The sequence below is a fragment of the Ciconia boyciana genome, chromosome 8 (genome assembly GCF_034638445.1).
Source record: "Ciconia boyciana chromosome 8, ASM3463844v1, whole genome shotgun sequence".
NCBI classification, from domain to species: Eukaryota; Metazoa; Chordata; class Aves; order Ciconiiformes; family Ciconiidae; genus Ciconia; species Ciconia boyciana.
In genome coordinates, this window is record NC_132941.1 from 4,758,839 (window position 1) to 4,771,719 (window position 12,881).

A 12,881-nucleotide genomic window follows, 5' to 3' on the forward strand; every position below is an offset into this window, starting at 1 on the left:
CCCAAGAAAAAAACAAACTGAATTACTTGGAGACTTGAGCCTATTAACAGTGGCAAGTTTTGACTCTCTATAGAGCATCTTTCCAGCTCAGAATATCTGACACAGTTATTTAACTACCCCACACTGAATTCTGAAGTCACAACATTCATTCAGGGTGAGAATTTGTTCAGTTCAGGGAAAAACAACAAAACAAAAACAACCCACAACAGAAAATCCCACAATCCTGAAATTAACTGTTTCTTCTCCTATCAACAGTAGCCCATATACACAGGTTTTCACTGACACCTTAACAGCAAGCTTTGAATTAGACCCTGGGATTGACAACGCCTTTAAAATAAGGCACACACCAAGGCAAAAGTTGTTTAGCCTAATGAAAGAACGTAGACTAGACTGCATAGTATGACCTAACAGTAGAAAGGCCTGACCACTGACGTGAGCAAAATTTATAGCAGTTAAAAAACCCCAAACAACAAACCTCACAAGAAAACCCTCAGCAGATCTTCACAGAGCTTCAAAATGGCACCCATAAAATGTCATAAACTTTCATTTATTATACTCTACATTACCTATGCAAGTTCAAACATAATACAACAAAATACTCATATTTCACAATGGATGACATCATTCAGGATCAGATTTGCTATAAGATAATTTTTTTTTTTAATTATCTTGTTTTTTCTGTTCCAAAAATCAGAATTCCTAAACATACAGACAGTAAACATTACAATAAAGAGGTTGTCGTACCAATGTGGTCAGGGAATTTCTTTTCATATAAAGTCTCTCCAAGTACTGCAGCCCCTCATCTTTCAGTAACTCCAAAGGAAAGTGATGGAGATTACGGTAATTTAAGAACAAGTTCTTGTGCCTTTCCAGCTTTGCCTCAGAGATTGTTTTACATAGTTCTGATGCCATGACTAATCCTGTTCCAAGCACCACATCTAGTGCATTGCATCTTCTGAAAGCAGACCCATTTCTAGGAGACAAAAAGAGAAAAAAAACCAAACCCATTATCAAGGTGTATGCCATGCATTGTTTTGCAGAAAGAGTTAGTTATTCCATATTATCTGATAATTTATCTAAACACACTTGTTCCAGTTAATACATAAATAAAGTACCCAGAACATCCACACCATAAGATATGTTAGAATCAAGTCTTTGACTATTTTCTGGATGAAGCTTTATAGCGTGTTTTCGGGCTGGCAATAACAAGATCTCAAGGTATATATAACACTTTTTTTCATCCATTTTTCACGGAACCTTTCAGATAATTTTGTCAAAGTTGCCACCACAAGGGGGGGGGGGGGGGGGGGGAAGAAACCTCTCTCTGCTAACCATTATTAATGTCCTACATCTATTCTGTGAAGTGTGCTGATAGAAGAATCCACAGATCGTAAGAAAAATGCACAATTTATTAGAGGACTTCTTATCGTCAGATGACTAAAATGCCTTCATGTAGCTTTTAATCCAGAATGACAAAAGGCAAAGAAAGTTTGTTAAGCTTTCCCATATAAAAGTATTGGAAGAATTTATCAGTTGGAAGAGATATTGGGGATGGACAGCCAGTTAGGACATTTTAAAATAATAAACTAATATATGAGAAATCTGAAACTTACAGCAAGAAAATTTATAAAGTGCTAAATGTGAGAACAGATTTTCAGCTCTCTTTCCTAAAAATAAAACCAGAAAGAACCAAGTGTCAAGCTTTAACCGACAATTTCAAACCCAGAAAACAAAAGCATGAAGACAAATTAAAAATTAACCCGTATCTGGAACCAGACTTTATTTAGCTGGTTTTTCAGGTATAACCAAAATTGTAGTCATTATTAGGTTGTCTAGATTTAGATGACAACAGCAATGCTACATCTTTTCAATTGTCTCAGAAGTCAGGAGAACATAATAAATCCAGACTAGTTATTAATTTAAAGTTACCAGTTTGCTACAGACTCGTGTGTATAAATTAATTTCCATTACTGAAAGGCAAGGAATCATAACTGCTTTCCACCAATAACATTTTCTATTTTAGCTCATTCTTTTACTGAAGGAGAGATTTCTAATCATAACAGATACTGGAAGTGAAGGTACCAAGTTACAAACAATAATCCTATCTGATTATACGGTAGTTGTTGTAGACAAAACTCTTTACCCAGCTGAAGACTGACAACTGGACCATACACGTAAATCAAACTACTTTATTAGTTTCAGTAATTCCCTTGATTTGCAGATAAGCAGCTTTTACCAGCAACTTACATCCTTTTGGAAGATTACAGTATTTATTTTCTTAGAGTCCCATAAACACTACTAATCACAACTTAGATGTAATATCCTGCACAACTTTTCTAGTCTTGAGTTATTCCCAATTCAAGCCATGCTAAGATCCGTTCTGTAAGCAAACGATGACCCTGCCGAGAATCCTATATAAGATTAGAAAGTATCAGTCCAACTTTGGTTCAACAGCATTCATCTGAGAACCACCATCGCTATAACAGTTGCCTTCATTAGCTCTCTTAATGAGACAGGCCCTGGGCACTAGCAACACTAAAGCTCCCTTAGTTCAACAGATAAAGGAAATTAAGCCACTACAATTCCAAACTCCACATCTGTGATCAGCATTAAAATAATTCAAGGAAAAGCATCAGAATTTTTAATGTGCATAGTCTGAGAGTATTTGAGCACTAACTGCTACAATACAAGAAATGTTAAAGGAAAGTTCATCTTTCCCTGAAATATTTTTTTTAAATGAAAAGCTGTGAAGTCACGAAACACATACATAAATATCCAGTAGCCTTCCAATTTGTCCAGAGATGCTTTTTAGGTGTTCTGCACTTGCAGACTTCTCTTCAGAGTTGTGACTACATATACTGACTGGACAACACTTAGCCATGGCACACATGAATACACAGACATGCAAGTCCACAAATGCAAAGTCCAGTCGTAACCTACTCTATTTTGGCTCTTACTTCAAAGGAAAACCCTCCCACTCCCTTCCACCACCAGCCAAACTTTTTGTCCCTAAATACTCTTTTTTTCCAGAGATAAGACACAGCACTGCCAAAGAGGAAGAGACACAATCACAGTCTCCAAGGAAAGGAAAAAGGGAGGATGAGGACAGATATACCCAGTGATGATGGCCCTATGAGGAGTCTTGTCATTCAGGGGAGAAAGCTGCCGTTTCACACAGGATGGAGAAGACAGAAATAAGCCCGCGCCGAGCACACGACAGGGAATGTTGGCGAAGGCGTGCAAAGGGGTGACACCGGGAGGCTCTGGAGACCCCCAGACCTGCGGGCCGCCTCCAGCCGAGCTGGGACTGCTCGGGGGCAAGAGCGCACACGGGCAGATGAAAACTTGGAGGAGCCGCAGGGCACAAGAGAACGAGGCTATGAGGTGGGGCTGCACGGAGCCGCCCTGCTCGCTGCTCCTTGGGCCCCGGGAACTGGGGGAGGCCGGTCTGTCACGGGTGGGTGCGAGGCAACCGGCCTGCCCCGGCTGCGCGGGAGGGGGGGGCCACCACAGGCGGAGGCCTGTGAGGGCTGAGGAGGCGGCGAGAGGCCGCCCCCACGGCTGAAGGGGGACCGGAGAGGAGCAAGGAGGAAAGGGCCTCGCCCGGGGGGCCGCGAAGGCTCACACCCCTTCACGGAGAAGGCGCCGTGCCCCCGCGGTCCAGTGGGCAGACAGCAGAGGTCAGAGCAGGGGAGGCACCCACACACACACAGATCCGCCCTGTCCTGCTCCCCGCCCGCCCTCCCGCCGGGAGGAGAGTCACTCACCAGTACCGGTACCACCGGAGCGGGGAGCGACGATCGGCTCTGCCCGGCTCTGCTCGACGACGCCGCCGCCGGCCCAAGCACCCGGGGGCGGGGCGGAGCGGGGGGGGCGGAGCGGAGCGAGCTGCAGCCGCGCGAGACCGCTGGCGCCACACGACTCTCGCGAGACGCCGCACCGCCCTGCCTCGCCTCCCGCCACAACACCGCCCCCTCACCACCCACACCCTCCTCTCACCCAATCACAAGGCACTCCACCGCCCACCATCCAATCACAAGTTCACCTCTCTCCCAACCTTATGTCCCCTCCCCTTTCAGCCAATGAGAGGGCGCCCCACCTCAGCGCCTCGTCCTCCTCCTGTTGTGGCCTCGGGACGGGCGTGAAGGTCTGGCTGGTGGTGGGGACAGGCAGCGTCGTTCCCTCCCAGTGCGTCTCCTTGGGGTAACGTGTAGGTTCAACTTGCCTTCCCAGGTGTTTACACAGTTCCCGGTGTTTACAACAACAGTTATGCCTGCTTAACAGCTTTTGAAGGGGAACGTCATTTGCAGGTAAAAGTTGTGGTGGCCAGAGACTATCTTCCCAGCCAAATTTTGGTGCAACTAACGCCATCTTTTATTTCTTTGTTAACAGCAGACTGGACACCCTTAGGCAATCCTGCCTACACCCCCAACCTGCCTATCACAACCATTTTTACCCATGATATTTGGCCTGTTGAAACAGGTAAGGGAATTATGGAAGCTCAACTTACCTACGTGCTGTTCACCTGATTTTGATTTTATGTGTATTCACACATATTGAGATGACCCAATACATAAATCCCATCCTAAGCAAGGTCTTGTTTGTGTTATGTCAGTACTCTAATGACAGCAAATTCCCTCATACTCAGAATATTTAACATTACTGGGTATTAAAAGTTATTCTTTGCTGAAGATTAGCCCTACTGAAGATTAGCTGCCTAAAAAAGGAATCCCAGCTGCAGAAATCCTCTTTCTAGTTCCCACAGTCTAATTAACATAAACTTGTCTTAACAAGATTCACATAGCAGGTCTGCAGGGGAACCAAGAAGCTGAATGTAGGAGATTAATACCTTGCAGAAGGCATTTCTTCTCTCCTGTATATTCACAGAACTTTCACTTGAAGCAAAGCAACATGCAGAAAAAGCTTAAGATTTTTTCTTGCAGACTCATTTCTCTCTTTTTCAGTTCTAAATAAAGAATAGCAATCCATAATTGCTCATTTGTCATTTTCCTACACTTGAAAGGCAATAATTGATTTTGACAAGTATATATGCTCAGTCTTACTTGCTACTTGCAGTCTTTTTGGAGTTGTTTTTTCAGATAAATAGATTGGATTTTGTTGAAATAATTTGAGATGAAATAATTTACCCTTCAAAATTCAACATCCTCCATATTTATCATATCATACTGCACACATAATCTCTTACTGTGGTTGATAGTACTTGTCTGTTTTTCTCAGCTGGATGTTAAATTCCAGGAAGTGGCCTGCTTGTATACCACCACGGTTTTAAAAATGGCAATTACATCACATTTCTTAATGTCACTTTGGTCCCGTATTATAAATATCTGACAAATTAGAAGTTAAGCATACTTCAGACCAAAGTAGAAGCTGAATATAAGCACAGTTAGCAACACATTCCTCAGAGGGAATTAAATGATGTGTCAAACCAAATGTTCTCCAGGATATTAAGGCATTGATCAGGACAGAAACTGTGTTCCTGCTGCCTTCCACTAAAGTAGACAGGAAAGATGATGCTTTTTTCTTGGGAGGCCTGCTCTTAAGAGAGTCAGGATACTTAATGTGTTTCTTTACACATATGTTGTAATGTTCTTGGTTTTTTGGTTGGGGATTTTTTTGAGACAGTAACAGGGAGGAGATAAGATTACTGCACTCTGATTTTTTTTGAGTGCAAACTTTTGTCTGTTTCTTCTTTTCTGCTCACACCAACGAAGGGACTACAGAGATCAGAGCAATGCTAAAATGTCTTTGGTTCTGCTCTGTCACAGAAACAAATTCTGCTCTCAGGGTGTGCCTTCAGTGGTTATAAAACATACTATACACATGGATTCAACGTAAACTGCAGTAGCAGTTTAGGATCACTGAAACTATTAAAGATGTTAACAATATGAAGTATATAAAGTACTGGGGCTGTCAATATTTCAGTGGGGAGTTTTAAAACTGAGGATTTGAAAGAGTATTTTTTAAATCTCTCCCTTGTTTTCTGAGTGAGAGGGTTCCTAGTAGCAGTATTTAAAATGTCTTCTCCCTACTGGTAATAGAGTAATGTATATTACTCCCTCCAGACTGCTTTTCAATTGGCAGAAGATTCTGTAGAATGAGATGAGCTGTTCTTTGCCAAGACAAACAAACATCCTCACCCACCTCAACTATATTACATTTTTCTTGCTTGTTTCAGAGCTGTATCAGGTTCATACCAGCTATATAGAGGTAAGTGCCGGTTACCTCATAGCTTTATGATATCCACAAGAATTTCTGACATGATTTGAGTGTTCACACATCACTTTATCTTGTGTCTTTCCTCCTGAAGCAGTCAGTCAGGCTTCTCTCTTGTCTTGCGTAGCCTGTAATCGTCACACTCATTCATTCTCAGTCTGATTTTTTTTTTTCTTGACCGATGCCGTCACGATCTCCCAGGCTCGTGTCATCAAATTCTGTGCAGTGCTTCTAAAAAGCGCTGCTCTCTCAGATCTGAAAGCTGATCCCTGAAGCTCTGATCCTGCACAGCACAGGTGTACAGTCTTGCCTGTGTAGTCACAAGGCTAAAAATGATGAGCAGAGCAGGGGGCATTGGAATCTGATCTTCCGTTAAGGAGAGTGCTTGCCTCATGATTGCCAAGTCATTCCCATCTAACAAGTGAGACTAGTGGGATACCCTTTGTTAAGTAGATTTTTACTGTTTCTTTACCCTCGATTAATTCTTAATTTTGTGCTTGTGAGAGCAAGGAACAGAGGGACTTGATATTTACACCTTGCTTAGAAGGATGACTGATCTAATCTGTGCCTACATAAAGAAACTAATAAAACTTATTTTGAAGAAGTAGATGTATTTAAGTAGTTTGCAGTTGCTGGTGTCTTGAAGATCCACCTTCATCAGTTGGTTTACTGGAACAAATCCAGTAACTGGAGCAAATGAGCACAGCTCCACCAGTGATCCCTTGTTTGTGCCAGACCTATACAGACCAGATGACTGTAGTGTGAATAAAAGGAGATGATGATACATTACCAGATTTACACAAGATAACTATTTGAGACTAACAACTTTGGGAAGAGGCAGTTGGAAATATCTTTGTATAATAAAGCTTTATGCAGCCATTTTGTCTTGCCAAATGAAACATGAAGAAATTATTTTTATTGAAGTTTTTGTGACAGGATTCCTAGCTTTCAATTTCACAGAACTAGGAGAGACAAAATATCTTACTGAGCTTCTGAATTTGAGTTCTGAACACTCTGGGGTTCAGCCTCCCTAATGATCCTTGGTGAGTCTTTTCCACCCAGTACTGTGGATACCACTTCTATTGAATCATGTGCATTAAATTAGACTTTGTAAGTTTGGATTATGATAAAAATATTCACTGAGCAATAAAAGGTCAGTTTTTAGCAGCAGGAAACTTTAGTGTGACTGATGCATGATGTGAAAAGAGTGTTTCTCCTTTAAGGTCAGATAATTAGCAAATATTTTTAACTTTCGCTCTTTATTTTGTTAACTAGCAGTACAAGATGGGCCTTCTTGGACATCACTGTATTCTGAGAATTATAGTGAAGCAAAAATCCATGACTAAACACTAAGCTCATGCAGTTACACCTGGTACAGAGAGGTCCCGTGGGTTGGAGGAATCTTCTAAGCACAAGGAATCAACAGATCAACCTAATGATCAACAGATTCAGTTTCAGCTTTCTTTAGGTTCTGCTTGCTGAAGGGTTGGTGTGTACTAGAGTGTTAGCATGTGACATGCACAAGCGTGGAAAGCAGTAGTAACCCAGTGGACTGTCTGGTACATTTGCCAGATCCAGTGAACCTCTTTTCCATGGTCAGACAGGAGAAGGAGCTGCTTAACACATGCTGGGGATGTTTAAAATGGTCTAGGAAAATGGCAGAGCTCTCCCTTACCTGGCAGGATTCCAGTATGGAGGCTCAAAAAGACAGTTTGTGCTGTCCTTTTGTCTTCTGGTTATCCCTAGAAAATGTACATTGCCTAGAATTTTGGAAGTTCTCATTGCAGTTGAGTACACAATTTCATTTTTCTGCTCTTGCAGACACTGAGGGTGGCTTTTTCCCTCATCTGTGAGGACTACTGACTTACATTTTTCTTTTAACAAGAGCTGAGGGCCTTGTGTCATCACCAGATTCTGCAAACTGAGACTTTAAGAAGCATACTTTCCTACTTTACTGGAGAGATAATATATGCTATGGTGTGATTGTCACTACTAAGATTTTTTTCAGTTTGCATTCTTTCTTGTAGAATTTCAAATCTATTAATTCTACTTACCCTTGTTTTCACTTTACAATGTCTTACATAATGCTTTTTCAGTATATAGAGCTTTCATATACGCAATGGTACAAGATCTCAGTATAAATTTCGAGAATTTAGGATCTATTCTTTCCATAGGAGGGTTTTTTGCATTTCACATACATTCATTGATTTGTGTCTCATATCAGGAAGAAATAAACTCACTAAAATGTGGTTTTTATTGATGGTGAAAGAATCCGTTCTCCAGAAAGTCCTGGCTCTTCTTATGAAGTCTTTCCTAACTTCCAGTTAGTAATTTTGGTGTAGTGAGAAAGCTGTCTTATTTGAGTGGAATAAAGTTACAGTGACTCATCACAGTACCGCTAACTTGGATTCTATAAACCTTTTACTTAAAACTCTGGCGTCTGCAGCAGTACCAAAAACTGAAAGGCAGATGGAGCTCCTGCATGCCAAGTGCCAAGGTACCAGTACTTAACGTTTAGACATCATCCACCTTTGGCTTAAGTCTTTTTATTTTCACGTTGTTACTGTATTTCTTAAACTTTAACCAACTCCTTTTTCAATGGCACAGTAATGCTAATGAAAAAGCTAACTTGAAAAGAAAATTACTTGGACTGCCTTGTATGGTTCAAATCAGCATTGCTCAGAAGCTTTTAAAAGAGTCGATCACTAATTTGGGCTGAACTCATTTTTGGGGGTGAATTTCCTGGTAATCATTGATTATGATGTGGAATAGATTTCCTAAGAAGTAATGGAAAGTACTAGTAATTTGGACAAACTGTAATTTGAATGGAACAACCCTAACACAGAATAAGCAAGCAGTGGATTTTGGCCCTGATCATGCAGTCTCTGCTCATTCTAAATTCCCACTGATCTAATTAATCTCAATTGGAAAAAGAACAATGCCTCACTGACTGCCCCAGAAACCAAATTCCTCTGTTAATGCACTAAGCAAATATAACAATAGGCCGAATCAACTTTCTGTCTCTGCTCCATTGGGAAATCTCAATATGGGATCACCACAAAGGTAACGACTCAGCCAGCTCTCCGTGGCTTATTCAGTTGTTAGTCCTTCTTTAATGACTGCTGAAGGTGCACGTAGCTGATATGGACATATCTTGTGTAACCTCTTGTTGACAAGATAATCAAGGCTTTCAAATTAATTTCAATTAACCAAATATTATTTTTCAACTTATCAACATTGCTGTATGTCACAAATGCATTAATGAATACAATTTTGTTTATCTTTTGGAATTCACTTTATGAAACTCCTTAAACTTGGCTGATTTGGTTCAATTAAAGCCACTTAGAATATTATCCACAGTTTTGCTTCACTTTAAACCAGAAAAGTAGTAAAACTTAAATAGCAAATTTAGGCAGCACATGGATGTTTATTAGTTTCAGGCAGCAAATGGCATGAAGTGTTCTTTGTTCTATTTTTATGTGACCTCAATAATATTATTTTTTACTACTGCCCTCTGCTGTCATTGAGGCTGTATGGTGGTCACTTCTCTGTCTTTCTGCCTGGGCGAAGAACTGCTTTCTTTTCATCTTCACTGCACTTCCCTGGAGTTCAACCCACAGATTTGCTGAGTTTGCAATAATTGTCAAAAGATTCCTGAGTGTTTCTAATGATTCACTGAATCTAATCAGAGCAAAAGTTGTTATTCATTCACCTGAAAACAGTGGTTTTAAGCTTATTCTGAAGCTGTTCCTACTTCCAGATACCAAGCTTACTCCAATTCTTTAATCTGATACGACTATTGCTGCCTAATGTAATTTTCTTTCTCCTCTCTTAGCCATTTATTTTTCTGAGGGAGAAGTCCAATGCTCTTCTGTGTGTCGGAGCAAAGTCATATTTTGGAGAGAGACTCCATATGGTCAGTAAAGCTCCATTGTTCCTATAAATTTACTTTAAAACTTTGATAAAAGATTAAATCCTTATACTTTTATCCACACAGTTCCATAATTTTAATCCATGTAAGCCTGAAATGGAAGTGTGCTGCATTTGTTTTTTAGTTACACATAGTACACATACTTGAAATAACGTATTTCCATATATTTATGAGATGTTTGTATTTATTTCTTGCGGAAAAGTTCCAAGTGAGGTGCCAAATGTCTTGGTTGTGTAAGAGTGACCATCTTTGTCATTTTATTCTGCCATTCATATCAGAAGGGTGTTAACTCTGTGGCCTGTTATATTGTGATAGAAATGAGGCAGGTGGTGAGCTATTTTTCATTCCAAGTGAATATAAATAGTGAAGGGGGGAAGTGTGGTGTATACACAGCTCTTTGATTTATGCAAGCATATTGTGGAACCTGTTAGAGTGAAGTCAGATATAGAAATCTGTTCCTGACACCAGTGGGAGATTTGGTTTTAGAGAGCTTGCAGGGTTTCTCCTTTTCACGTAAACTATCCCTCTGGTTACAGCTGGGGTCTGACCTTTCTTTTTATTGAACACACTAGGAAGAGTTTGAATGTATGGCTGGATGTTCCAAGTGTTGGGGAGACACTCAATAGACTGCTTCCTGTTAAATGCAGAATTTTTAGTTTTCGGGAGCAAACCAGAAGGGTCAAAGGTATTTGTTTTCTTGTTATGCACTGTGTATCCTCTCAGAAATTTTTCATGTGAATTCCTGAGCACTTTGTTACTGAGAAGTCTAACAGTCAAAATTTGAGCTAAAACCGGTAACAAAAGTCAAGTCATAATTGGGCTTGAGGAGGCTCTTAGGGAGTGATGAATTAACAGTCTTGCAGTTGTGACTCCTTAGCATATGTACTTCTTTCGAGTCCTTACCTCCTTCCTGGTTTTGTCATATTGGCAATACAACACTGATAAAGACCTTTCCAGATTATAAAGTCATGGCATAGTACTAGCTACCAACTCCCATTTTCCTTGGTGTAAGGAGTGTTTTGGACAATATGGCATTGTGTCTGGCACCAGCTCTGCTCCTAGTGAACTATTCCAGACCATATGTCTGTAACAGGTTAACATGTTCTGTCTGACAAAAGGAGCTAATTTAGCCTCCATTCAAAATCAGGAATGTAGACTCAGAGTAACTTCAACTGGCTGTAAGTAGACCCTCACACTGAAACTATTTTTCATTTTTTACCAATGGCATAGGAAAAAGAGTCATGTGCCTTTTACTCTCTTCCAGGGATTAATACCCCATAATTCTGGGACAGTGAAGTAATTAGGTCTATTAAACCCTTTTAGTGACCTAGTGCTTTTAGCATTGAAGTCATGCTCAATGAGTTCAAGTTTCTTAAATACACATTGATATGCTTAGAGCAGCTATCCTCTAGTGAGTGATTGCACCTTTATCAAGGTAGTCCATAGATTAGAGATAGCCCTACCAATACAGATTACCAAAGAAGCACAGCTGCAACTTTATTATAATCCTTAAATTAATATTTGTTTATTTTCTAAAATAGAAGCCAGCCAGACAACCACATACAAAACACGTACAAAATTTGGCTGCTGGAGAATACATCCCTGTCAGTGTACCAATGCTGCAGTCCTGTTGTGCAACAGAAAAGGAATATTCATAGATGGACTTTTGTTTCTGTCGCATTTTACTCTGTCTTGAATTGGTAGATCACTAAGCCAGTGTCTCCTCAGTGAATTACTGAGGATCTCTTAGTACAATAAGAAAGAAAACTAATTTAAAACATGCTTTGACCCACCTATTTGTTATTTTGCTGCAAGGGTATAATGTTTCTAATTTAATCAGGGCTACAATCTGTAATTTAAAATCAAAAGCAATTTTTCCTTTAATTTCATTGGAGAAAAAAAAACTAAAGAAGGATCTGACATTGCCAATGCATTTATGAATATAAATATTTTAGAGCATATACTGGTTCTGTGTATGTTTCTATTATCATTATCAAATGTGTGGTAAAAATCTCTAAAATACATTTAGACCTTGCATTAATCAAATAATGTTTTTTGTACTCAGTACCTTAAACACACAAGTATTCAATAATTTTGTTGTACGTGAGCAGGACTGTGCCCTACATTAAAGACTGATCATGTAAATGTTTCGAACAATTGAGATGTAAATAGAGACATAATTCAGACTGAATTCTAACTTGAGGAATTTGGTATCGGTAGACAAAGGAAAGACAGCTTTACGTGGCAGATATGCGGCACAGCAGGGACTCTTTCCACCCAAAACTTGGCACACATAAAAATGCTTCCGTAAATCTCTCCATAGAAAGTGCAATAAAAGACATCTGCATCTTGGAATCTGTTTATGTATTGGTCACTTTCTTATAGTTCCTTAGACTGATCAGATACCAGTGAACCTTGAAACTGCTACAGGTTCATTCATTACTTCAGCACTGTTGAAGATCTGTTCATTTCATGTTTCCCCCCCTAGTGTTCTTTTGGGATACAAAACTTCCAAGATGATGTCATTACTTTTTTTTTTTTCTTTTTAACTTTTTAAGCACTGTTACTGCTATATGACTTTAACATTCTACCCAACAAACAAAGGGACTATTCATTTACTTATTTACTCTTTTGGCAGGTTCCAATTACTTTATGGAAACAAGAATAGAAAATGACTTTTTTTTTTTTTAATTTGCCTGTGTAAAGAACAGCTGAC

General features: G+C 39.8%; 1 protein-coding gene and 1 long non-coding RNA gene across 6 annotated transcripts in view; one reads left to right on the forward strand and one right to left on the reverse strand.

The window, feature by feature from the left end:
• LRRC28 (leucine rich repeat containing 28) overlaps positions 1 to 3,909 on the reverse strand; it is a 57,072-nt gene extending 53,163 nt beyond the window's left edge. The window contains exons 1-3 of one of the 3 annotated variants that reach the window (XM_072870804.1): positions 3,768 to 3,872; positions 1,614 to 1,667; positions 745 to 973 (exon numbers count right to left, since the gene is read on the reverse strand). In XM_072870804.1, coding sequence (XP_072726905.1) covers positions 745 to 912 — 168 coding nt within the window. In that variant the 5' untranslated portion in view covers positions 913 to 973; positions 1,614 to 1,667; positions 3,768 to 3,872. Of the gene's footprint in view, positions 1 to 744; positions 974 to 1,613; positions 1,668 to 3,767 lie in introns of those variants that run through there. The other 2 variants (XM_072870803.1, XM_072870806.1) reach the window with 2 other exon arrangements.
• Positions 3,910 to 4,130: 221 nt separating this feature from the next.
• The window catches only part of LOC140655833 (uncharacterized), a 47,226-nt gene continuing 38,475 nt past the window's right edge, over positions 4,131 to 12,881 (forward strand). Inside the window, exons 1-4 of one of the 3 annotated variants that reach the window (XR_012043882.1) lie at positions 4,131 to 4,310; positions 4,393 to 4,482; positions 6,197 to 6,228; positions 10,070 to 10,150. This is a non-coding gene — a long non-coding RNA (uncharacterized lncRNA). The remainder of the gene's footprint in view (positions 4,311 to 4,392; positions 4,483 to 6,196; positions 6,229 to 10,069; positions 10,151 to 12,881) is intronic. The other 2 variants (XR_012043881.1, XR_012043883.1) reach the window with 2 other exon arrangements.